Here is a 25,635-nt window from a genome sequence, read left to right on the forward strand (position 1 = left end):
CCCCCCGCTCGCGGCAGTTTCGGCGGGGGCGGCGGCCACGCCAAGGCCGGGTTTCGCTCTCCCGGGCTTCGCTCTCCCGTCGGGGCCGGCTCCGGGGGAGCAGGAGCCGCCCCGGGCCCGCAGCCCCTTCCCGGTGACCGGTACCGGTGCCCGGCCGCGCCGCGGCCCCCACGTGGCCGCCTCCCTCCCTGCCCCCCCCCCCCGCAGCGTCCGCCGGGGCGCCCTTCCCGGCACCGCCCAATCAACCGCGCGCGCCGCCGGAAACCCCACCCCCGTCCTTCCTCCCTCGCCCCGCCGCCAATAAGCCTCGCCCCCCGCCGGCGACCGACCAATGGAAACGCGCGCAGCCGGGTTCTCTCGACCAATGAGCGCTGCGGTTCGGGGCGGCGGGCCGCGGCTAGTATCCCTCCGCCGCCCGCCCCGCTCGGTGTGTGTGTGTGCGCGCGCGCGCCCTCCCTCCCCGCTCGCGCGGCCCTTTTCTCCCTCCGCCGCCCGCAGCAGCAGGAGCCGCCGCCGCCGCCCCCCCCTTCCCCCCCCCCGCCCCGCCAGGCCTCCGCGCGGGACACCCCCCCCCTCCCTCGGCCGCGTCCGCGGGGCAGGCCCCGTCTTTCTTCCCTTCCCCTCCCTCCCCTCCTCCGGCCCCGGCCCGCTTTCCCTCCCTTCCTCCTCCCCGCCGGTACCGGAGCCGCCACGCCGCCGCCATGGAGCTCATCACCATCCTGGAGAAGACGGTCTCGCCGGGTAGGGCGCGGCGGCGGCGGCTGGAGGGAGGGAGGGAAGGAAGGAAGGAGGGTGGCGGGTAGGCCCGGGCGGGGCGGGGGCCGCGCACCCCTGAGGCGGCGGTCCCGGCCCCGGGAGGGCGTGGGCGGCGGCGGGGAAGGCGGCGGGGCCGGGGCCGGGGACGGGCGCGGGGGGGGGGGGTGGGGTGGGGGGCTGCTGGGCCGTTGGCGCCGGAGGGCCGGGCGGTTGGGCCCCGCGCGCCCGCTGACTGACGCCGGTTCCCCCCAACCCCCGTCCCTCGCAGACCGCACCGAGCTCGAGGCGGCGCAGAAGTTCCTGGAGCAGGCGGCCATCGAGAACCTGGTGAGCGCCCGGGGGCGGCGGGGCCCGGGGGCGGCGGGGCCGGGGCCGGTGGCGGGCGCTCCCATCCCCCCCTCCCCGCCCCACCCGGCCAGGCCGAACCGCCATGGAGCGCAGCCTACCCTGCCCGCGCCCGGCCGCCGCGCCCAGCCAATAGCAGCGCGTCCTCCTCCCTCATCAGCCAATAGGAACGCGACGCCGGGCGAGGGGGGCCGTACCGGTTGCGGGAGCGGCCCGCGGGCCATGTGCGGCCGCGGCCATCGCTGCCCCGGGCGCCGCCCGGCCCCGCCGGTCCCCTCGCCCCGCCACCGGCCCCGCTGCCCCCTCCCCGCACCGGGATCCGCCTACCCCGGCTCCGCGACGCCGGGCGGCTGCGGGACCGGCAGTACCGGCGCAGCCGCGGAGCCCCGCCGGCCTGGGGAAGGGGGCGGGGTGGGGGGGAGCTGAGGCTTCACCCCCGGCAAAGGGCGGGGAGCTCCGCTGGGCCTGGGGTTCTCCCTGTGACCTTCTTCAGAAAAAAAAAAAATTAAAAACCAAAAAAAAAAGGTCAAAAAAGAGAAGGGGGGGAGAATAGCGTGTCTGATCCCAGCGCGGGAAGGGGGCGGCGGAGCGGAGCGGGGTTTTTGCTTAGTCAAGGCCTGGCGTGCGGCTGCTGCGCCGCGCTCGCCGGGGGCCGCGTGTGGGGCAGGGGGGCTGGCTGCTGGCAGTGCTGTTGTACACGCGTTCTCGTCGCAAGCAAAACTGCCATCCCTCGGTTTTTGAGTGGTTGCATACACTAGCCCTCACTGGTGTAAACTGGCAAAGTCACAGAATCTTTTTGGTCCGTTTTAAGGTGTGTGAAGCATCCCTCAGAATCAGAACTGACGTTTGCATGAAACATCAGTTTTGAATCAAAATTCTCTGATTTTAAATCTTGGCATCCCCCCCATGAGGCTGAGGCTTCCTGGGCCGTGTTATGTGACGTATTTCAGGGCGATGTACTTGAGCTGCTCGCCATCCTGGATTTCAGGCCTTTAAAACTCAGGGATACACCAGCTTTTCAAGGTTTTGTTTGTACTTCTGAGAGCCGGGGCAAGGCAGCAAGCGGAGGAAGCAGAGCTTGTGCTGGGGCTCAGATTTGTGCCCTGGTGTGGGATGGGGGTGCGGAACGGTCCAGCCATGGAAGGGGCAGGGGCTGGGGGGCCGCGGGCCTTGCAGGAGGATGAGGACACGGGGTTCGGGGCCGTTCCTGTCGCAGGACATGGGGGGTGAGCGGGAAGAGGGAAGGGGTTGAGATGGGACGGGGTAGGAGCTACAGGGGTCGAGCGAGTTCCGCATCCGGGGCTGCAGCCGAGCACCCAGAGCTGGAAGTGTTCGTAAACGGCGATGCACCCGCAGAGGGGATTGTTCCTCCTCCCCCCCGCCGCAGTTAATTTGGACTCTTTTCTGGGATTTTCATTGACACTTCTGGAGGTGTGAGAGCTGAGGTCGTACGCATCTGCATTTGCTTTGAGTCTTGAGTCTGGAAGGCTTAATGTAATGCTTCTCATTTTCAGCTAGAATTATTCTTAAAGCTCTGTGAAAAGACAGACTTTTTTTTTTTTTTTTTTGCTAATTTATGAGTGAGAAATCCAAGAAGGCTCCTTCACCTTTGAATTTTAGTACAGGTTTCTTCTCAAAGGTGGCAGCAACACTTCTGTCTTGCCCTGTGAACCTTTTTTGATTATTCCTCGCTTTTAATAAAATCAGCGTATAAAACGTGAGCGATCTTGATGGCTGGGAAGTGGCTTGCTGTGCTGTATTTGTTGGGGTTTCGCCTGTTGCGTTACAATTTCAGAGTATTTCTGGTGGCGTACACTCATCAGTTTCAGTTGTCCCACATTTTTGTTTCGAAACGCCACAGTCTGAATGGTGAAGAGCACTGGATAGCCCAGCTAAAATCTTTTTTTGAAGAGCTGCGCTTGTGGAGTCCGAGATACTGGACCTACTCTATGTTTCTGTTGAACTTTTGAAAGTTAAGTTAGTTTTTTAAATGACTGGTTTTGGTGCCCCAAAACCTTTAAGCTCTGTTATAGAGGCTTTTAGAAATGGTTACGTAGAAGCGCGTGTTAAACGTTTTCAGGAAAACCACGTTCCTGCTTGGAGTGAAGCGGTTTTGAACATGCTGCAGCTGTTTCCACTGTTTCCTAGAAAGGTTTTCTTCGTAGGCAGAATGCTTCCTAGGGCCAGCGAAAGGAAAAAGCTTCGCTGCTGAAACTTTAGCTGTGTCTTGTACACAGCGGAAGTCCCTGAAATGTAAAGCTGCCAAATCAGGGAAGGGTTTAAATGCGGAGGCATTTCTCACCAGCTCTTCCCCAAAAGCGAGTGGTGCGGTCAGGTATTTTTATCCACGTGTACACGCGTTTTGTGGAGGGTAGTCCTCGTGTGTCTGCGCACCCTTGACTGCAGAGAAGCGAGTCTGTGATTTTGCAGGCCTATTTGTAATGTGCCGGAGAAGCATCTGATTTCACATTTTGACAATTCCTGTGTTAGGTTATAGTTTGGGTGTTTGCCTCGAAGCAAGGAAATAGTAGAGAGTTACTCTTCGCCATGTTTGATATCCATCCAGAAAATACATATCTTGGCATGCGACCTGAGCGGTTTATTTAAAGGAATACTTAAAGCAGGCAGGAGCACGGAAGGTAACGGTCTCTCAAGTAAGCTGAAAAAAAAATCCAGCAAAGTCAATGCCTGCTTACGCCGCTTTCCAGCGGTTCTAATTAGGAGCTTAACGCCCGTAATCTCAGGATAGAGCCGCCGTGGTGGTGATTTGCTGTTGGCCTGCTGGAGAAGGAGCTTCAAGGAGCGGTGGTCTGGTTTTGCCGGGTGAATGGGGGGTCGTTCCCGCTGCCGGGGCGGCGCGCGCGGGGCGGGTGCTGAGCGCCGCTCTCTCCGCAGCCGACCTTCCTGGTGGAACTGTCCAGAGTGCTGGCAAACCCCGGCAACAGCCAGGTGGCCCGCGTGGCCGCCGGCTTGCAGATCAAGAACTCCCTGACGTCCAAGGACCCCGACATCAAGGCCCAGTACCAACAGAGATGGCTCGCCATCGACGCCAACGCCCGCAGGGAAGTCAAGAACTATGTAAGTTTTACCACTTTTGTTTCTCTGCCTGCTGGTTTTTCGCGGGGCGGGGATGAGCGATGGGTGGCTTGTCCGTCCTTTTGCACCTGAGGAGTCTTCCGCTGGCTGGCTGCCCCGTCTCGTGAGGCAGGCAGTGTCATCTGCGCTTGCTGGGGTGCTTTGTTGCTTGTGTATTTAATCTGTAGAATTATTAGGGTGAACGACCAATCGGGTGTGAGGCTTTTAGATTCGCACCTGTAAATACTTTTACAAGGAGCCTGTGAATACTCCTGAGTGACTGCAGAGCTAATAGGCACGGCGTCCCCGCTGGACAGTGCAACTGGACTGGCGTTTGCTTTTCCTGATACTGGAACGGCTTCCTCTGCTGTCTTACAATCCACACCAACATCTCTGAAGTGTACTCTGTGTCTGAGCATGCGTGTTCACACCAGACCTGGCAAATTTTAAGAGTAGAATATGGTAAAAAATTTGCAAGTTCCACATAGGAAGTTCTATTCTTAAATTTTCACAGAGATGGGGAATTTCCCTGAGGACCCCTGTACTCTCTGGTGGTTAAAGTTCAGGACTTGGCCATGGCAGAACTGGTGGCTTAGTGGTTTTTGGCTGATGGGAACAAAGGTGCGCTTGGATCCGCTCGGGGTTACATCACAGATACGAGCTGGCCGCACGCTGTGTGTAACGGTTTGTGTTAGTACAATCCGTGTGCGGCAGGATAAGGTTGTACCATCCTCACCCGCCCAGCCCGTGTCTTTTATTTGTGTTGATGATGGCGAAGGGAGCACTGTAAACAGGAGCTGTCGCTGCTGTGTAGTGAAGCTAACAAAGCCGGTTTATTGCTGGTTTTGGTCAAGTAACTTTAGAAATACAGTGTTAACTGAATATATGGAAAATGAGAACATATAACTGGAAATGTTAAAACAAAGGCACGCCCCTTCCTACGTATTTTTTTTAAGAAATGTTACTGAAGTATAAAAAAAGAAAAATCATTCTTTTGATTGGTTGCAATTAAAAAGAAACAAAATTATTCTGCCCTGTTCAGATTATCTTGTCATAAACAGCCCGGTATTAGGGGGGATTTTTAAACCACAATTCAGCTTTCGCAATTTTGCCGTACAATACGAGCGGGGAGGCATTGTTCAGCGAGTCACTGCTGCGCGTTATGGCGCGTAGCATTGTGTATGGGGTTTAAAGGATGTGGTAGAAGGACGTGCAGTCACACAGCTGTATCTCGCTTCCTGAGAGGGGCAGCCGCGGCCAAGTTCATTTCTAACGCTGTTTGTCCGTGGGCACGGCCTCGTTCGCAGCAGGAGAAGGCAGAACAAGCAAACTGCTTTGCTGGGGCAGAGGGGTGCGTGTGCAGTAACATGAGGCGAAGGCTTCGGCGGCAGGGCAGCACCCGTCTCCGGTCGCTGACGCCAAACCATCGCCCGCCTGCTAATCTCTCCCGCAGGTTTTGCAGACGTTGGGCACAGAAACCTACAGGCCCAGCTCCGCCTCTCAGTGCGTGGCTGGCATCGCGTGCGCAGAGATCCCCATGAACCAGTGGCCCGAGCTCATTCCCCAGTTGGTAGCGAACGTTACGAATCAGCACAGCACGGAGCACATGAAAGAGTCGACGCTGGAGGCCATTGGGTACATCTGTCAGGATATCGTGAGTGTGTTTTACCTACTCTTACCTTGCCGTGAGCGTATTTTCTCTCCTCCAGCCTTTCCTTCCGCGCACCTCTGCACCCGGCAGGCTGCAGTGCTTCCTCGTGGCTGTCTGCTGGCAGAACGGTGGGCAGCGAGCGCGCAGGGATGGTGTCTGAGGGGACTGACCTGCTTTCGCAGCACAAATCCAGGTCATCTCCGTGAGGTGCAGATTGAAGTCTGTGTGTCGCTGCGGTCACGTGATGGTGAGGGGAGCTGTTATAAAACTTCAGCTGAACGTCCGCTTGTGTAAAGTGTTACAGATGAGTGATAAGTGATTCCTTTCTGTGTTGGGGGAACCTGGCAACTTGCTTCGTCTTGCCTGAGGAGTCCCTTTATTCTTAATTCGGGAATTTTTGATGCACGGGCAAGAATACGCAGCTCTTTGAGGCACCTTCTACAAAGGGTCTCATGGTTTTATCAGCATAGTTCGCAGTATCGCGGCTTGATGCATCAAGTGTCTGATCTGAATTGCTTGCGAAAACCCCGTGTGCTGTCTGACCTGCCACTGAAAAACAAAATCAGCTGCTGCTTTTGGTGCCGCTGAATGCCTCCGAGAATGCGTGTGCGGCACGTCGCTGGCTGAACCCCAGTGTGGTGAGGCAGAAAGAGAAATCCGTTTAGTGCTTTTCATCAGGCTGCAGGGGGTTGTTTCGCTGGGCAGGGTTGCTTCATGGAGGGCCAGCGCAGTAAAGAGGAGATCCTCAGCTGTGCAGGGGGCTGCGCCAGCTCCGCTGTTGTTTTATTGCTCTGTGTAAGACCTGAGTGCGTGTTCGTGGTTTCCCTGCGTGGCGCGTGTCGTTGGCCTTTGCACTGACTTGCTGCTTGGTATTTTGTAACCCAGATCCCTCTTGGAGTTTTGTCGTTGGTGTCGGTCACTTTGGGACACAGTTCGTGTCCGTAGTTCGGGAATCAACTGCTGCATAAGTTCTGAAGTAACAAGTAATGAAGTTATTTGAGGTCTTAAATTTACCATGAAGAAAAATTAATCTTTAGTCCGTGTTCATAGCTTTATTCTTTAAGCCTTGAGTGCTTAAGTGTCCTGTCCTTGCTGCTGGTCCAGGCAATGTATTTTTGCCCTATTTCTAAAAAAAGATCGGCAACTTGACCAATAAAAATATCAACCACGGCTGGTGTAGGCCTCTGCCCAGTGTGTAAAGGCATTGGAAAACAGTCAGTGGCTTTAACTCGCTAGCTGGAGGAAGTCAAGTGGTCTGAAGCTTGTTGAGCCGTTATTTGAAACAGTCAAGGTTATTTGGCATTTATGGCTTGAATATCTGCAATACGCAGTTCAGTCTTCTCTTTTCTCTCCCAGAAGCTGTGAAGGTGTGTGAACTCCTTGTGCTTGTGTGTGCTCCCAGCGAGCAGAGAGCTTCTTGGCCTTCAGGTCTTGGCACTTCTGCTTGTACATTTCAGGATCAAACCTTGAGGGTGCTTTAAAATGTGGAGAAAGCTGCTCAGCCGGCAGGTAACTTTATCAACGCTTTTTTCAGGATCCAGAGCAGCTTCAGGACAAATCCAATGAGATCCTGACAGCCATCATCCAGGGAATGAGAAAGGAAGAGCCCAGCAACAATGTGAAGCTAGCAGCTACTAATGCACTCCTGAACTCTTTGGAATTCACCAAAGCAAACTTCGACAAAGAGGTGAGAGGGAAACGGTGACAGTTCTTGGCCTAGAATGCAAGGGCTGAGTCCACGGTCTGTGATGAGAAATCATGCACCACGCTGAGTTTTGATGCATAATTACGTTGCAACTGAGACTGGGATTCATTTTTATAAATCCAGTGTGTTCCTGTTGTAATGCGGAAATGCTGTGGAAATCTTCAGAGATTCGTCAAGGGAAAGGAAGCATCGCTGACTTTTTTGGATGAATTTGAACCAGCTGTAGAGTTCAGCCTGTTAGATGCTCTGCTTCCCAATCAAACTCCGCTCTGTGGTGCTGCTCTAAGAGCGCAAGCTTGGATCAGCACTTTCTTTCAAGTGGTGTGGCAGCAGTCCAGATTTGACTTTGCCTCTGAAAATCGTTGGGGGAGGAAGGCCTGTAAGAGTCTGCAGAGCAGGGGCCGCAGAATGGGAGCCTTCAGTGCACAGAAATCGATTGATTTTCCTTTTCCTTCTCGGATTAAGCCTATCCGCTAGGTCTCTACCAGGGAGAGAATGGGGAAGGTGGAATTACTATTGAGCCTTCAGCTTAGAAGGTTTTTAGGTGAAAACTTTCCCTAGCCAACTATTCAGTGGCTGTTCAAGGGGATGAACTGGAGTCTTTCAGATTTTGAGATGGGAGGTGTGTGATCCATTCAAACTGTGTTTGTCTTGGGCTTCAGCACTGTAAATGCCCTGGGCGTGAGTCTCCTCCTTCCTACTGAAATGCAAGGATATCCTGGTGCTGCCCCTCGTGAAATTTATATCCTGGCTGAGTTTTGAGGGTTTTTTTGAAGCAATTGCTGAAATAGTTCAGGAAACAGTAGAATATCTTCTTTTCTTTTTTTTTTTTTTTTCTTTTTATGAGAAAAGCTAGTGTCTTTAGTTATGCTGTGTCTTTCTATTTTGGACAGCCTGTTAAGCAGTTTTCAAAATGGAAGCCTGGGTTCCCATTTTGGGGAAGAAATTATTTAAAATACTGCAGTGAATAGTAACCTGTACTATTCCTTGGTCTTTAGAAGTGCTCTGTGAGTGATTGTACTAGTCCATACTCAAAGTACATCTTCTATAGGAAGGCTTGCAAAGACTCTAATGCTTTTGTAAGGCAGTTCTAACGTTCTTTTATTTCTCCTTCTAGTCTGAAAGGCACTTTATTATGCAAGTAGTCTGTGAAGCAACGCAGTGTCCAGATACAAGGGTGAGTGAAATTAAATGTTTGATTTGTCACTGCACTTTTCTGGGGGAGCTGGCTAGAACCTCTAGCATCAACAAACAGTTGCAAAGTGTTACATGAAATAAACAGCGTTCTGTTAAATGATTGGTGCACAGGTAAGTACTCAAACAAAATTAGTTTGATACTTCAAGCTTGAAGTAGTAAACTGCTAGGAGGATTTATGTCACTTGTTGTGAAAGACCTCATGAGGTATGGAGTAAACTGAATCAACAGAAGGGCTGGGTCATTGATCTGTGGTAGGCTACAACTGTGCTTGATTGTCACGGCGCTTGGAAAGGTCACGTCTTTGATCCATTTTCTACTCTGACAGGTACGAGTGGCAGCCTTACAGAATTTGGTGAAGATAATGTCCCTTTATTACCAGTATATGGAGACGTACATGGGTCCTGCGCTTTTTGCTGTGAGTACTCACATTTCGCATATATAGCGTCTGAACTTCCTGTATTCCTTTGTCCTAATCCAAGAGGAAAAGTTTTCCTACATTCCTGGTTTGGTTTTCTTTCTTTGTGCATGCATGCTGTGACTCCCTCTCCTAGTGAAATCCGTAAAACCGACATCAGGCGTTTCAGACTTGAGACTCCAAAAGTCAGGACAGTGCACGTTGCTTTTCTTGCTCTGCAGTTCTCCCAAGGTGCTGATAGCTGATAAACTTCTAAATGAGGAGATTGTCTTCAAGAACAGTAACTCTAATGTGGCATCTGATTACAGACAGTCTTGGCTCTCGTACCCATCTCCTACCAGTTGGCCGAAAGTGGGGGCATGTATTTCAGGAGGAATAACTTGCAAAAATTACCTTCTCCCCCCTCCTTTCTTTCATGTTTCTAAAGATAACTATTGAAGCAATGAAAAGTGACATAGACGAGGTGGCTCTGCAGGGGATAGAGTTTTGGTCAAATGTCTGCGACGAGGAGATGGACCTGGCTATAGAGGCATCTGAGGTGAGCTCCCAAATGACTGCTGGAAAGTGGTGAATGCCCGTGATCGTGTTTGGGAATGCTGAACCCTTGGCTTTGAACCGCATCCGAAAGTCCTCCTGTTCTCCCAAGTAGAATGGCGTAGGAGATGCCCACCTGAGCCCCTTGTGCAGCAGTCGTGGTCCCGTGACGAGACCTCACGTGGCGCGTGTCTGACAGGCGCTGAGGCTGCAGGAAGCCTGGGGGGCTGGCTGCCTCTGCGGGCGTTACGCGTGCTGCAGCCAGCAGCGCAGTGCTGTGGTACCCAGCTTAGTTTTCAGCCGCCAGCTTGGGCGCTAGGAGCTGTCTTAGCCAGGGTGGTACGGCTGGTTATTTGTTAATAATAAATTACCAACAGCTATGGGTAATTTATTCTGCTGTGCAAAGTAGATGCGAAGCTTGTATCTAAGGCTGCATGTGAGCTGCTGTTTGGAATTCCCTTTAACAACTCTGGGTTATTTTGTAGGCTCTGTAGCCTAGTGTCAAGTTCTTAGTGCTGTTTGACTGTGACCCCTCTTGCTTACGAGATGAGACTGGGATGAGCTGCCTTCCTAGGTGCCCAGAATGGTTTTAGTGCCAGCCTGGCTGGGAACTGAATCTGCTTGAGGTTAAGGGTTCTTTGACAGGTTTGATGAGAACGCGCTGTGACATAGGAGTGCTGGTTTTCTGCAAAGGGTACGTGACAGCTACCTGATTTCTTTTTAGCATTCCAAAGTCAGCTGAAGCTGCTGCTGTAAGGTTTCCCTGGATGCACATCAAGCATGTGCGCCAGGCACAGTATTGTACCAGGAAAGCTCAGTATTGTGAAGATCTTTGAGCTGTTGCTTCGTTAGGACGCCACCTCGATATATTGTTGAGATACATGTACAAGACTGAAGGGAGAGCATTTCTTGAATGGCCTGGTGTCTTGGAGGCCTAGCGGACCCTGTTACGCTGACATGTGCGCATTCTGGGGCGCCTTACAGCCGTCCGTGGCTTAGTCGTACCCCAGTGCCCAAAAAGATTGGTCACCTTCTAGGTAATACGTTATTTATGAGTTAAATGTAGAGTTATGGGATGAAATAAAAGTAATCATTATCCTTTATAATGGATGGGGCTGGAGATTAATTTGGGGTGGTGTTCTGCATGCAGATGCTGTTTGCATAAATTAGCCGTAGAGATCAATAATAGCTTAAACTTTGAAGGGCTCCAGATGAATCATATCCATCTTTAAAAGTAGCTAAATATATCTTTATGTTGAATGCCCAAAAAATCAAGGATAAAAGGACAGTCAGCAGCACGTACGTTTAGTTTATATGCTGAAGACCTTTTGCTGCTTCTACTTGGGGTCACCTGTTAATTATACGTAACAGCAAACTGAAAATATTTATATTTGTACCACGTGAGGAGGGGCTCTGTATGTGTATGGAATGGCAAATGGAACTTGCTGACTGAATATTTGACTGGGACTGGTGCAGGGTGTCCTTGAGGTTCCTGCGTGTTATGGTAACTTAAAGTTTGTGTTGGGAAGGAGGCGAAAGCGTGCAAAAGAGAAACTGTATCTACTGGAGTTCATAATCCAGACCCTGTGCCTATATAGCCGCTGAGAAACGCTTTGTAACCTTTTCTTCCAGGCAGCAGAGCAAGGAAGGCCTCCAGAGCACACTAGCAAATTTTACGCGAAGGGAGCGCTACAGTATTTGGTCCCGATTCTAACACAAACATTAACGAAACAGGTGAGCCGCAAATTCCTTGCTGCGTGTCCAGAAATACGCACTGCGCCTACTTTGAAGGGCTGGGACGGTGATGCTGTTGTTGCACGGAAGAGCAAACCACCAGCAGTGGTCACTGCTCCCTTGTGTAGGTGACATTTTGTACCCTTGGTCCTGGAGGTGCTTTGGGTCCCCTCGGGTGGTTTTTAGGGGTGCGCTTCTTCAGTGCAGCTGCAGTGGCAGTCCTCGGTCTGTGATGAGACACCATGCACCACGCTGACTGGATGATGCATCCTTTCTAGGGCTGAGACTGCGAGACTGCATGCAGCGTCATTTTAGTGCTGAATTCTGTCGGCACACGCTTGTAGTTATGGTTTCTGAAGAGGTTTGGTAGTTATCTGTATTCCTGATGAAATGTTTGGGTAGTTATCTGTATTCCTGATGAAATGTTTGTGAAATTAAAACCAATACACAGTCTGTGCGTCGTTCGAGATCCACCTTCTGGAATTCTCGAGCTTTACTTGAACTGCGAGGCCCGTGTTTATTTAGTACCTCTTAAGCACTTCACGGGTCCTTGTTTGGACTGTGTTTCACAGGCTAATCAAAACTAATGGAATCACTTGCTACAGCAGGTCTAATTATAAAATAAAACTGTTAATTAAGCCATACAGGATGGAGTTCATTTGGCTTACTGGGAAAACGCTTGGTGGGTTTAGCGAATCCAGGGAATTGTTCCCTGTTTGTTTTCGTATCGCTGTCCGCTTGGATGCGGAGAGTTAAACTGCAGAGGGTTCTAAAGTGCTTGTTAGAAAAGATAAAACAGATAAGAGAATCGCAGGTACGAAGCTTCAAAGGGATTTGGTAAGTGGCTGAGCTAACAGTGGGGGGAAAGAAGCTATTTAACTGGTGCAGCAGGCACTCTGCGAGGCAATGGCGTGGATCAAAGGAACAAAATCTCAGCCTAAATGAGAGAGAAGCCATTTGGAAGGTGTCCGAGGCTGCTGTTAGTTAGCAGCCGTACGCCGGGATGGAAGGGTGTGGACGATGCAAGTAACTCCGGTTAGGTCTCTGCCAGAAATGCAGCTGGTACTTGCAGACCTGAATTAATTTCTAAATATAACACCTGGGAATAAGGGAATGTTCCTTGCAGTGGATCCAACAGGACGCCACGGCCTGTGAGTGGTAAGGAGTGTTTTCCCCTAGACTGACTGGGGTGCTGTTCTTCTCCTAGGATGAAAACGATGACGACGACGACTGGAACCCCTGCAAAGCGGCGGGTGTCTGCCTCATGCTTCTGGCGACCTGCTGCGAAGATGACATTGTTCCTCACGTGCTGCCCTTTATTAAAGAACACATTAAAAATCCAGATTGGCGATACAGAGATGCGGCAGTGATGGCTTTTGGGTGCATTTTGGAAGGACCAGAGCCTAACCAGCTCAAACCATTAGTCATACAGGTAAGATTCACTGTGTTTTCTTGGAGGCTTGCAGAGCGAAAACTTTCTGATTTATTTGGAGGAGGATGCCTGCTTTGGACATTGTTCTGCGTCTGAGGAAGAGCAAAAGGATGCCGCCTTTGAATCATGTTTTAGAGAGATTTGGTAGGCCCAGGGCAGGTAGTTGGGCTAAGTAGCTCAGAATCGCAGGGGCATGCAGGACTTCAGAATACCTCAGTTCTCAAGTCGTACCTCTGGGAAATAACTTTACAAATCTTAAAATATGAGGACAAGGCCTACTGGATCTAGAATGTCCTCCCCTCTCCAACCTATCGCTAGTTTATAGGGAATATGTTAAAATTAGAAATGATAGCAAATTCATATTTTCATATTCATCTTTCTCCTCACTGCAACTCCGTTCTAGGCAATGCCAACTTTAATAGAACTAATGAAGGACCCCAGCGTCGTGGTTCGAGACACGACTGCTTGGACGGTGGGCAGGATCTGCGAGATGCTCCCTGAAGCTGCCATCAATGACATTTACCTCGCCCCGCTGCTGCAGTGTCTGATGGAGGGCCTGAGCGCCGAGCCCAGAGTGGCCTCCAACGTGTGCTGGGTAAGGCAGCCCCTTTGCTGCTGGACGCGTACGTTTCTGTCAGCAAGGGGAGTGCAGCTCTCACTGATACGTATGAATACACACGTATATACACACACGTATGTATGTACACTCACACACTGAGGTGGATTTCAGAGACGACTCACGGCTTCGTCATCCAGCACACAAAACTGGTTAACAGTAAGTTGTCTCGAGTCTGTTTTGTGGTTCTGGTAGGAAAAAATAAAGGAAGAAATGGATTTTAAGGAGAAAAATGCTAGTATTTGCTGAGTGTAGAAGTTGCCTTTGGTGTGAAAATGCTATGGAAGCTGTCCTTGATAAGAGGTGTGATAGCTGTTTAGAAAGGGCATGCTGGGATTTAGCTTTTTTTTCTTGGGGGCAGCTGGATTGCCTTCTTAAGGGAGAGACGATACCCCTCCTTTCCCGGTACCTAAGCCTGCTTCTGCGGTGGCTCCAGAACTAAACTGAGGAGCATGAGATCTTTTTGTTCACTCAGAGTTGCAATCCTTTGGGTTGGCTTGCTAACTTCAGTTGTATCATCGTCTTGATGCGTGTCTACTACCAAGTAGCATTCTGATCTTTCACTATAAAGAGAATGTGTCCCTCACTGCCTTTTAAGGGAGCTGCTCAATAAGAATTGAGCTAGAGATGAGTATTTGCATGTCAAAACGAGTTTTAGAAACTTGACAGAACTCATTCTCTTCGTATTCCAGAGGTTTGAAGACTTCTAGTCAGCACAGAAGCTTTTCCACGATACGCTGATCCTGGCAAAAGTCCATGTAGCTGTGGCTTTTGTCTTCCGAGGGTGATGACTACTATATGTTTTTAGATTGAAAGGAAAATCAGGAGGCTTTCAACTCTTCTAATCCACCCGTCTCCCAGAGCAGTTACAATTGCTCTGCAGCTGGGAACGTGAGCAGTCCACAGCCTTGTCTAAACCGGGATTTTAGCTTGTGACGATGATGATGGGCAGTGGGTAGGATCTGTTGATACCCTGTGAGGTTCAAGCAGCCTGCCTGTATTCAGTTTTTGATTCTTCACAGCTGCCAGTTGTTGAGACCAGTAATGCTGTGCGGACATTTGAGTCCAGACAGGGTGGCTGCCTTGCATGTTAGTGTTACAAGTTAAGTCTTTGCAATGTTCAGTGGACTGAGCAATTAGCTGTTCACGAAGGCAGTTGTTAATCCTGCACATGTTTGGGTTTTTTTTTTTCATTAGAATGAAAACTGTTGGAATAGATGCTTTTGGACTTGCGAGGGTAAACTGATGTGAGTAATAGAAACCGTGGTTCTGTGTTTCAGGCCTTCTCTAGTCTGGCTGAAGCTGCCTATGAAGCTGCAGATGTAGCTGATGATCAGGAAGAACCAGCAACCTACTGCTTATCCTCTTCGTTTGAGCTAATAGTTCAGAAACTTCTGGAGACCGCAGATAGGTAACGCTAAACGGCTGGCTTAAGCTCTGCGAAGATGCTTTCTTTTATTACTTCAGACTGTTGGTCCTCTTTCTTGCGGCTTAGATCTGAATGGTGTTTTATCAGAACCGGGCTTTTTTGGTATCGCAGAGAACATAAAATGCTAATCCTCAGGAAGAAAGCTATTCACACAGAATAATTTCCCAGTATTTTGTCCATATCTGCTTTTAGTCAGCCTGGGGTTTCCTCCGAGGGTGCCTCTTCCATGTTTTCCTTTGAAGTCTCGGGGCACGGTTTGACTGTGTGCATCTTTGTGCAGTAGTCATAAGACTCTCCAAGGTTGGCTGCAAGGCCACTGAATGATCAGGATTGCAGCAAGACGTAATTAGCGGTCTGTGTGTACTGTACGGTTAATTTTACTGGGATTGTTTCATGCTGTGGTTGTTGCTGGAGGGTTACATCCGTTTACCTTAGCACCAGGTACTCGCAGCAGAGCTGAGGACCCCGTTAGGCCGGATGCTGCCCTTTTCCCAACTAAGCTGAAATATAAATAGAGAAGGCAAAATGTTTTTCTCAGTTCTGCAGATGCAAAAATAAGGGTAATGCTGAAGTTATATTCTGCCTTGAAGGTCGCATAAATCTTGACAGCTCAGAGTTCAATCCTTGGATCAGTTCAGTCGTCAGCTGAAGCCTTTTGCTGCAGGACGACTTCTTCTTAAACGGTGTCCCTGTCTGAACAGTTCAGAGTCTAAACTCTTCCTGTCTGATTTACATCCAACCGGCAGTGCGGTGTCTAGCTTAAGGCTCTGAAGCCCATCAGTCACCTTAGCATCTTTATTTCAAATTTAACACCCTCGCCAACGTCTCGGAGAGGTGTCGGAGGCAGTAACGTATGCTGTTCACCTCGAGACCACCGCTTCCCGGGCGGGGCAGAGGCACACTGGGAGATGGGGTTTGAGGCTCTTTCTTCTCCTGTGCTTGCTGCCGGTGACTGAAGATATTGGAAGTCGTTATTAATAGTGAGTGAAAAATGCTTAAAAAGTAGCTTCACAAATTTCATTTACTTTCCCATCTTGGAATGCAGGAATGCAAGTGCTTCTGCTTGTCGCAACATTAAAATTTAGCTGTTACCGATTTACTAAAAAAAAAAAAAAAAAAAGTCTGTTTCTAAGCAAGCCTGAGCACTGGGAGCTGCAAATACATTCCTTCCGTTACAGGCCTGATGGACACCAGAATAACTTGAGGAGTTCTGCATACGAATCTCTGATGGAAATAGTGAAAAACAGTGCCAAGGACTGTTACCCTGCTGTCCAAAAGACAACTCTGGTCATCATGGAACGACTTCAGCAAGTGCTGCAGATGGAGGTAGGCAAGCCGGGGTTTTAATTCCCCGGTACGGTGAGGGCTTTAAGGACGCTCTGTAGGTGTGATGTTGCCTTTGTGCTGTGGTTTCTTCTGGTGTGGAAAAGTGAGTTCTGTGCCTGACTGTGTGTTACGGTATAATGTGGTTTTAGTTTTGGGGTTTTTTTTATAGATAGGTAGATATTAAGCTTCCGAAGAGTACCTGTTGTTTTAAATTTGAAGAAGCAAATATTTAAAATGTAATCTCTGGAACTGGTAGTGCTGTCGGAATCCGCAGGGTTTGCGTGGACTGCGATGCAGGCTTTTCACGTGCGGGGTTTTGTTCTTTTCCAGTCTCATATCCAGAGCACTTCCGATAGAATCCAGTTCAATGACCTTCAGTCTCTTCTTTGCGCTACTCTACAGGTGAGTGCCTTCTCCTGTCTGGTGGCTGTGGGAAGGGGGCGGTTTTAGAGACGTTTCTGTGCCCCCAACGATGCAGACCCAGTCCTGTTGATGAGATCTGAATGAGGAAGTCAGATCTCGTGTCCCCCCTGACGTGTGGGAGGTGATGGAAGGTTCAGAAGGCTTCGGTAGAGTACGGCTTATCAAATTCAGGGCAGTATGAGTAAGGTACACTGCGTGTAGCGTGTTAAAGGTTGTGTACACTTTCAGATTGACTCTTGTGTTGGCTACAGGCTGAACAATCACTTTAGTTGGCACAGACAAAAAAAAACCTCCGTAACAGCTTTAATCCGTTCATCTGCCTCTTGTGGTTGGTATTCTTATTTAAAATGGCACTAATTAAAATGCATGAATGTCCTTGAAATTAAACATCTGGTAACGAACAGCCCGCGTGACTTGGAGTACTGGCGCATTTCGGTTCCTTGTTCATTCCTGAGAAAAGTCCACCGACAACAGCCCCTTTTCCCCTCCCAGCCCGCTCGGGAGATTGATCAGACCGTCCTCTGAAGCGCGTGGTACTTGGTGCTGAAGCTTTCCTCTTGCGCTGCAGGAGGGGTGGTGCCGTGCTGCCATGCCTAGCTCCTTACCGGTTGCAAGGCGCTGTATCGCAGATGCAGATTCGGCATCACGGCAGCTCTGTGCAGCTCAGAGAAGAGAGGGATGTTTTCTTCTGGAGGTGGAATGCAGTGCTGTGTAATCTGAAATAAAAGCAGAGCAGAGTATCTGCCTCTGCTCGGATCTGTCCCTCGGTTGGGTGGTCTCACCTGTTCTCTGCAGTTTGTTTCTTCGTTCCCGTTAGCCCAGGACAGGGAGCCTTTTCCTCGCCTGCGGGTGACAGTCCGTTTCTGTCAGGTTTGGCTTCCCGTTCTCTTAAGCACAGTTAGGAGGTCTCCTGGGTGTCGTCTCCAGGTTATTTTGAGAAATCACTAACCTCATCCTTCTTGTTCAGTAGCTCATAGCGTCAGCTGTTACTGTCACCTTCCAACTTTTGGGGTAACTTTTCCAGTAATGGGTAGGTAGGAATAATCTATCCTTGTGGTGGGCTTTACTGGAAAAACTTTGGTATCTAGAATCTCTCTTTCTGGCACAGTGTGATCACTCAGCTCTTTCGGGACACCTCTGCCTGTGGGAAGTGTGGTACAGGTGGAATTAAACTGCTGGCTTGGGTTTGTAAACGTGTGTTTCTTCGTTAGCGCAAACTCTGAACCTGAAGTATTTACAGTAGTCGCAGCAGATACTTAAATACCACTAAGTACAAATGAGCAGGGCAGGGGTTCAGTGTTACGTAGCCAAACGTGCCACTTCGTTACGTGCTTTTTCTTTCCTGCTGGAAATGCAGTTATGAACGTCCAGCAGACTGGTCTGTAGGTCACATGCGGACAGGGGTGGTCAGGACTGTGCAACGGCAGCAGAGCACGGATTGGGTTCAGGTATTTACCTGGGGTGTTCCCTTGGCCCTTCTGCTCGCTGTGATGTGCTGGGTGACACAGAGCACGCGTGTGCTCACCAGGCTCCTGTGCTCTTCCCAGGAATCGGTTTTGCTTTTCAGACACCTCGGTGCTAAACGTGTTTTGCATGGGTTGTATGTTAATTTATTCTCTGTTCATCCTGAGTAGGAGAGATCTGACTGCAGTGAGCAGCAATGACATGCTTCCGCCGTAGTTTAACAACCAGCATTTCTGAAGTTTAATTCTGTAGTTTAGAAGCAAAGCTTAACGTGCAACCTGCACTTGGCAGTAAGAGGTTGCAGTCACGTTGCTGCGATGGAGAAGGGCTTTTTTCACAGGGCCAAGTTTGAGCTGGTCACATTTAATGCCAGCTTACAAATGGAAAGCCTGGAGAATAGCCTATGCAGCAGGAAAGGTAAATTCAGCTTGTTCTGTAGCTGGAAAATTGAATGCAGCTGAAATGAATGGGACTTTGCACTTGCACTGACAATGCATATTTTTGCAGCGACAGAGTTCAAACAGCAGCTTCCTTTTTAGCAGCCCAATGCAGTCACGAGTGTTCGGAGCTAGCACAGGAGACGCAAAGGCACCATTCAGCCTCACAGCGATGGAAGCATTTACAATATCTCTTTTCCTTTCCCACCCAGAATGTCCTGCGGAAGGTCCAGCACCAGGATGCTTTGCAGATCTCCGACGTGGTGATGGCATCCCTGCTGAGAATGTTCCAGAGCACGGCGGGCTCGGGGGGCGTGCAGGAGGATGCCCTGATGGCAGTCAGCACCCTGGTAGAAGGTCAGTCTTGCGCTGCAGAGCGAGGCTGTGTTTTGGAAGAGGAAGAGCTGGGACAGAGCTGGTTTAGTTCCTTCTCTTTTTGACGATATGACAAAAGACATTGTGAAGTTCCTGATTTTGTCTGAGGTATGGTTTTGACCACGCATCTCACCACATCTATCTGTGAAGCTCTGAGACCGGCTGGTTACGCTAGACTGTGTTTGTTGAATGAATGGCTCATTTTCTGTTAATAACATAGCTACCATGCAAATTCTGCCAGAAAAAAAACCCTAGTCCTACTTTGTACCCAGCACAATGGGAACCCAGTCTCTTGGTGCTGCTGCAGGACAGATTTAGCCTTATCTTAATGATTCAGGCTTGCTGCTGCCTGTGACCCGTGGTTGTTTTGTGGTGCTCTGTCAGTGGGGGATTTACAGTCATTGTTCTTGTTCAAAAGAAGTCGCAGTGGCAAATACCAGTGTTGGAGTGGGTCAGAGTGGGTGAAGTAAAATCGGATTTGGGTTGTGGTATTCCAGGCAGTTTGAGCTTCGTGGTTCAGGTGTGGCGTCACCTGGAGCTCTAGGAACACACTCTGTTATCAAATGCTGCGTCTGAGTGTGAAAGCTGAGGTGCTGTTGGAAGTCTACGTGTAACCTCATTGCCTGATAGCCCTGCCTTATCTCCCGTAAAAGCTGCGCGTGATTTGGAAATGGGCCCTCAGAGAGATCACTTCGTAAGGAGGCTTACAAAGTCTTACCGTTTTCCTGAGGCTGTTATCCTGGCTGGCCTTTCGAGGGTCTGAGCTGGTGACAGGACCCGTTTCTAGGAGAAGTACATGCCTGGTTGCTCTGAGAACGCAGGAGACCTTGTAAGTGCAGCAGAGTTAGTTGTGGCTTTTTGGAGTAGCCCATTGCAATGCTAGCGTGTTTTGGTGGTCTTTGGTGGGAACCCCTCTGACCGCTCTTGGCAATGTTTAATGGGATTGCCTGAGTGAGCTGGGAAGTGAACAAGCAGGTTGAGTAGGAACAATGCGAGCTAAACGTGTGTATGCTCTTGGGACAAAGGCCTTTTCGCTTTGGGGTGAGGTAAGTCTGCATGCGTGGTCTTAGTAATACAAGAGACTTGAGGAAAGTAGGAGTTAGTGGAGAAGAGCAGAAGTATTTTTCTTCAAATATCGCTAAAATACAGACATAGTGAAGAGCGCCCTGCTTGAGCTGCGTGGCTCTGACGCGGTTGAGGAGCTGTTTCCAAAGGAAGGCGTTCCAGCTGTTACGGCAGTAAAGTGACGTGAGAAGCCGTGGGGTTTTCAGGTGATGCAAAGCAATGCGATGGCGCCAAACCCTCTCTGAAGCGTGCTGCCGCGTCCCTCTCCCTCTGATGGGCCGGCTCAGTCGGGAGGATCTCCACGTCCTTTAGGAGGATGGGGGTCGCCTCTGTCTTCAGAGCCCGCAAAGAATTGAGCTTTTTCGAATTTCAGTGTAGTCCAGATGGACGTATTTCACTGATGCTCAGTTTTGGTGTGAGAAGCAGTTTGTTGTGCTTCTGTGGAACACACAGGTACTGGTTTTGGGTGGAATATAATGGTGGGTTTCTGTTTTTGCGAGTACGCTGTGGGCTGGGATTTTTTTCTAACTAGAATGTTTTCCGTGCACAGTCTTAGGTGGAGAGTTTCTGAAGTACATGGATGCCTTCAAACCATTCCTGGGCATCGGACTGAAGAACTATGCTGAGTACCAGGTAGAGGTCAAACCAGGCAGCCCTGTGTTCACAATCTCTAAATTCTCATCTGCTGACAGATGCTGGGTTCAGCAGGTGCGCGCCTGTGAAATACCACAGCTTGTGGTGAGGAGAACAAAATTGGAGCCCTGTAGACTTTGCTCTAATTGCTGGCCACGTGCACAAATTTAGGCTCTTCTGTTCAGTTCAGCAGAAGGCCTTTGTTGACTTGACACCTGTGTTGTCACAGCGGCTGTGTAAGAGTTGGCCTCGATGAGGAGAGAGGCGGCTCCGGCTGTGAATTTCCATTGGAAGGTCAAGTCATGGTGCACGCGGGGTGGCTGCTGAGTTTGGTAGCGCTTGTTCAGACCCAGTACCTGTCACTTCACTGGCATCTGGATCTCTTGCCCTCTCCCTTGGGGAAGCAAGCTCAGCTCTTTGCAGCTTTGTGATGTGAACAGTTAACGAAGCAGGGACTCATCAGCTGCTGTATGAGGGTCGTTATTTGTGGTGGTTTAATGGCTGCAGACTCTCACCACTACTTAATGCTTTAATGAGCTGAAGCTGTAGGGTAGAGCGCAGAGGACTGACTCACTGGGTGGGTGTCTGAGTTGCTGTTCTATTTGCAGGTTTGTCTGGCTGCAGTGGGCCTGGTTGGTGACTTATGCAGAGCCCTGCAATCCAACATCTTGCCTTTTTGTGACGAGGTTATGCAGCTGCTCTTGGAGAACTTGGGGGTGAGTGTTTACCTTCTCATTAGCCGGTTAGTAACAGTTGGCTTGCACACTGAGAGGAAAGTGGGAGGTGGGAGAAGCAGAAGTGTTAGGCATGCTCTGAAGATCTCGTGTTTGACAACTATCTTGCTTACTATCTGAATGGAATCCAAATTTATTGGGGGTAAGGATTTACATTTCAAGTAAAAGTCTTAATTTGTTAGCTCCTCCCCCCTTAAAAAGGACTGCAACTGAATGTAATGGCGCCGAAATCTCTCACAGAATGAAAACGTTCATCGGTCTGTGAAGCCTCAGATTCTCTCCGTGTTTGGCGACATTGCCCTTGCCATCGGGGGAGAATTTAAGAAGTACCTGGATGTCGTACTGAATACCCTTCAGCAGGCTTCCCAGGCGCAGGTCGATAAGGTAAGGCAGTGTGCGTGCTTCGGTTCCTTCGTTAAAATCGTAAACGAGTAAGGGCCGTGCATGCGTCGTCAGGGCCGTGGCTGAAGCGTGCTCTCCCGTTGCGTTCCAGTCTGACTATGACATGGTGGATTACCTGAATGAGCTGAGGGAGGGCTGCCTGGAAGCTTACACTGGCATCATCCAAGGACTGAAGGGAGACCAAGAGAACGTGCACCGTGAGTACTCTGTCCCGCTGCGGTGTTTCGGTGCCCGAAGTAACAAAGGGAGGTAGGAAGAACTCTGCTGAGACGAGGTGTTACACGGTTGTTGTCGTGTCCATGGGCATGTCCTTGTTTGTTCCCGTCTGTGTGGGAGCGAACACCCTGCTGCCGTGAGCGGGGAATGTTAGAGCCGTTGCTGTGGTTCTGCTTCCTCTGGCAGCTTTTCCCCTCTCTGTCTGAGAGCTCTTCTGGGGTGGAATTGTGGCTGGCTAGGGGGGTACACTGGAATCCCGTTTAAAGGACGACTGTTAAACATGAACTGTGTTTCACCGGCTGTAACCAAGCTGTTTCCTTTCAGCGGACGTGATGCTGGTGCAGCCCCGAGTAGAATTTATTCTGTCTTACATTGACCACATTGCTGGAGATGAGGATCACACCGACGGAGTGGTGGCGTGTGCTGCTGGACTGATCGGGTAAGCATCCCGGTCCTGTTTCACCTGGCAGCGTGCTTACTGGAGAGGAATCGTACAGCAGCCTTAATATTTGTAGCTGCATTTTTGTGACTGAGGTGTTTAACATCAGTTCTGGGTTTTTACAGTCTGGTGTTGGGTGTTTAACCCAGGGTGTGAAGTGGTTACGCAGGTGAGGTCCTTTAACTGACAGGGTGAAAGCTGGTGGGTAGGAGTGAGAGCTGGGTGGATGTTACAGAAATTCCAGACTTAGGATTTGTCAAGGATGACCTGGGCTTAAGAACAAAACATCCCGCCCTCAATTCACTGAGTGCGGAGGAACTCGGGTCAGGGTGTTTTAATCTTTTCTGTTGCTTTTAGGGAGAGCTGATGGCAACATCAGTGTTTGGACAGGAGATGGAATGTCTCTGGTTAGTCACAATTTCAGAAAACTGTTCAGTTCTCCTGCTGAAATTAGTGACCATATGCAGCATTTTAAAAAGGACATTAGCTGTGAGTCAGATTTCTTTTTGCTAGCGAGAGCTGATCAGAGTGGCGCTGGCACATCTGTTTGCAGCACTCAGCCTCTCTTTCTTCTTCAGAGATTTGTGTACAGCGTTTGGAAAAGACGTACTGAAATTAGTAGAAGCTAGACCCATGATACATGAACTACTAACTGAAGGAAGAAGATCCAAAACGAACAAAACAAAAACCCTCGCTACCTGGGCGACTAAAGAACTGAGAAAACTGAAGAATCAAGCTTGGTAAGGGATCACACCCACCTCCTTTTTGTGTTGTGTAATTATGAAATTGGCTGAACTCCGGAGTCCAAACGAGACACCTCGCAAAAGCCGAGCTCTCTAGAAGGTTGTTCCTCGTTTATTTTTGTAAACGAGCCCCATCTGCGGGCTTGTGTGTCAGAACAAACACAAACGGAGAAATGGGGTGAGCTGCTTGGCTGTCACAAGACGTGGGTGCAGGCCTGGGGGGCTGCTTGCTGTGTGCAGTGCGTCGCCCTTGCTGGTCGGGGACGATCCTGTGGTGTTACGAAGTCCGTGGACTCCTCAGTCCGGCTCAGAGTCCAGGCGCCGTCCGGGTGACGCTCACCGTCATGGTTTAGTGTTAAGCAGCCCTACAAGGAGCAGGGAGTTGGGCTCAATGGTCCTTATGGGTTCCTCCCAGCTTGAGATACCCGAAATCCATGACTCTGCCAAGGCGCCTTTTGAAACGTGTGGGTTATAGAGGGGGCGTGCTGGTGTGTCTGCGTTTGGGAGAGTAACTCCTACAGCTCTGTCACCTCACCTTGACAAGTTCTGACTGTCCCCATGTTTCTCTTCTTAGCCAGTTTTTGCCACTCACTGCTGGTTTTATCTCCCGAATGTGGGGTTTTGTGGTTTTTTGATGGACCCTTTTTGCTTGCAGATCTGTTACCATTGGGATGACACCTGAGACCCCCACTGGAAATCTCCAATCTTTTGAAAAAACCCGGAAGTGAGGAGTGTGCACGGATGCTGAATGTTTGGGAATGAGAGGATGAGTGATTGAGGTTTGAAACACACCACATTGAAAATCCCGCCGCAGCAACAGCAGCAGCGCTGTTAGCGAGCTGAGCACTGACCTGCGTGGAAAACCTGGCGTCGGCCATCTTCGGGAAGAGGGAACGACCGATTCCTGTCCGAGTAACGAGCGAGTCTCTTCTTCCGACAGACCGGGACTAGCTTCTCTGTCGTGGCCGGCGCAGGAAGGGGAACGGCCGATTCGGAGGAGAGGAAACTGGGTTCAACTGTGGTGCTCTTTGAGGTCTGGCTTTGGCTGCTGGAGGGAGATGGAGCCTGGGTCTCCAGCCGCCTGCTGTAACCGTTGCCGCACGGTGCTGTCAGTGCGTGGGGTAAAAGGAGGGGGTGAAGGATTTTCAGTCTAGGAGTGAGTGTGTGTGAATGAGGCGGTATCCACATTCTCAACTTCAAGTCATTGCAGTTTATCTTTTCCCAAAAAAAAAGGGTTAGCTGTTGCATTTCATAAACTAACCGAAGTTCAGTCTACTGATGCAGCATAAGAGATGTAAAAAAGAAAAGAGGAAAAAAAAAAAAAAAAGAAAAAAAAAAAAAGGAAAGTCGCTCTTTAGGGCTTTTTATTTTAGGGAAACACTGACGAATGTTCAGAGCTCCCGTTCCGAGTGACGCTTTTCATGATCTCGTTTCATCAAAGCGCCTTTCCTTCCTTAATATTGTTCAACTGTGAATGTAGAAATGGGGGAAAAACAAAACTCTTGCGTTAGAGGGAATAGAAATAAATTGTCAAACAAGATTTCAGGCTTAAAAAAAAAAAAAAAAAATACAAACGTTAAGTGCTCCGAATTGGCAGTGAGAACGCAAAGGGAAAGATCTCTCCTGACTTGTACTGTAGCAGCCCGAACACCCACAAAAATTGTGCCAAAGAGTTGAAAAACAAAATAAAACTTCAGGTAATATTTTGGATTGCAAAATGAGGATAAATTCAATGTTCAAACAAAATCTGATAAAATGCCATTTGGAAACTGCTTGGCCTTTTGTGCTCTTTATTTGATCAAATTTAATGTGGTATTGGTCTCTTGCTGCACTTCAAAAACAAAAAAAAAAAAGGAAAAAAGAAATTTATATAAAATATATATATACTGACTTGAGCTTACACAAGACGGCACTTGTAAAAGGTTATATTTTTCCACTGCAGTTGAAGATTAATAAAATGGTGTCAAACATTCCCCAATACTTCCTTTTTGTATTCTTGGTCTTTCCAGTACAGGGGAACCCAGTAACCGTTGTATTTTTTTCGATAGAGTAGCAGCAGTGCGATGGGCAACTCGGAACGTGGACGGGCTGCCGCTGCTCCCCCAGCCCCGCCGTGTCCTTGTCGTCAGTGAAGGATCAGAAACTCTCGCTTCCTCTTAAAGGAGCCTCTTGCTTTTGAGGAGCAGTCCCTTGCTGATCCTGGATTGTCAGCAATAAGCCAAGAAAAAGCGCAGGAGGTGCAGGATTTTGACTGTTTTTCATTTCATTTTTGTTGCCGCAGCTGTTGATACTACCAGCATTTCAATCTGCAGGTTAACTTGGGCATTTTAAAAGCTGCTCGTGGGAGGGAGAGTAGAGAACCTTAGCCAGTATTTTTTTTTTCTCCCTTTTTTTTTTTTTTTTCTAGAAAGCAGACAAGGATCTGCTTTAGCCCCCGATTTCCTTTTCCCAGTCTGATCCTAGGCTCCGCTACGATGGAGTCCGCTCT

The 25,635-nt window shown here is 49.7% G+C and overlaps 1 protein-coding gene across 2 annotated transcripts; it reads left to right on the forward strand.

Moving 5' to 3' along the window:
* The first annotated feature begins 445 nt into the window (after positions 1–445).
* Positions 446–25,120, forward strand: KPNB1 (karyopherin subunit beta 1). Of its 2 annotated transcripts, XM_086766957.1 has the most exons (22): positions 449–741; positions 1,025–1,083; positions 3,997–4,179; positions 5,630–5,830; positions 7,362–7,514; positions 8,650–8,709; positions 9,056–9,145; positions 9,573–9,683; positions 11,312–11,413; positions 12,621–12,845; positions 13,249–13,440; positions 14,742–14,872; positions 16,069–16,216; positions 16,547–16,618; positions 18,753–18,897; positions 20,531–20,613; positions 21,222–21,329; positions 21,588–21,731; positions 21,841–21,946; positions 22,290–22,404; positions 22,983–23,144; positions 23,803–25,120. In XM_086766957.1, coding segments are annotated over exons 1-22 (2,631 nt in total). In that variant the 5' UTR covers positions 449–701; the 3' UTR covers positions 23,804–25,120. The 2 variants fall into 2 exon arrangements, with proteins under 2 accessions (XP_086623082.1, XP_086623083.1); XM_086766956.1 differs by lacking the exon at positions 23,803–25,120 and having other exon boundaries at positions 446–741; positions 22,983–23,148.
* The last annotated feature ends 515 nt before the right edge of the window (positions 25,121–25,635 follow it).

This window comes from Chlamydotis macqueenii, chromosome 25, assembly GCF_036417535.1.
Source record: "Chlamydotis macqueenii isolate bChlMac1 chromosome 25, bChlMac1.mat, whole genome shotgun sequence".
Classification (NCBI taxonomy): Eukaryota; Metazoa; Chordata; class Aves; order Otidiformes; family Otididae; genus Chlamydotis; species Chlamydotis macqueenii.

Excerpts from the sequence above, each read along its gene's own strand:
- KPNB1 (XM_086766956.1), top strand. The coding sequence starts at position 702 with ATGGAGCTCATCACCATCCTGGAGAAGACGGTCTCGCCGG. Across the intron at positions 742-1,024 it reads GGAGAAGACGGTCTCGCCGG|ACCGCACCGAGCTCGAGGCG; the intron begins GTAGGGCGCGGC and ends CGTCCCTCGCAG. Across the intron at positions 5,831-7,361 it reads GGTACATCTGTCAGGATATC|GATCCAGAGCAGCTTCAGGA; the intron begins GTGAGTGTGTTT and ends CGCTTTTTTCAG.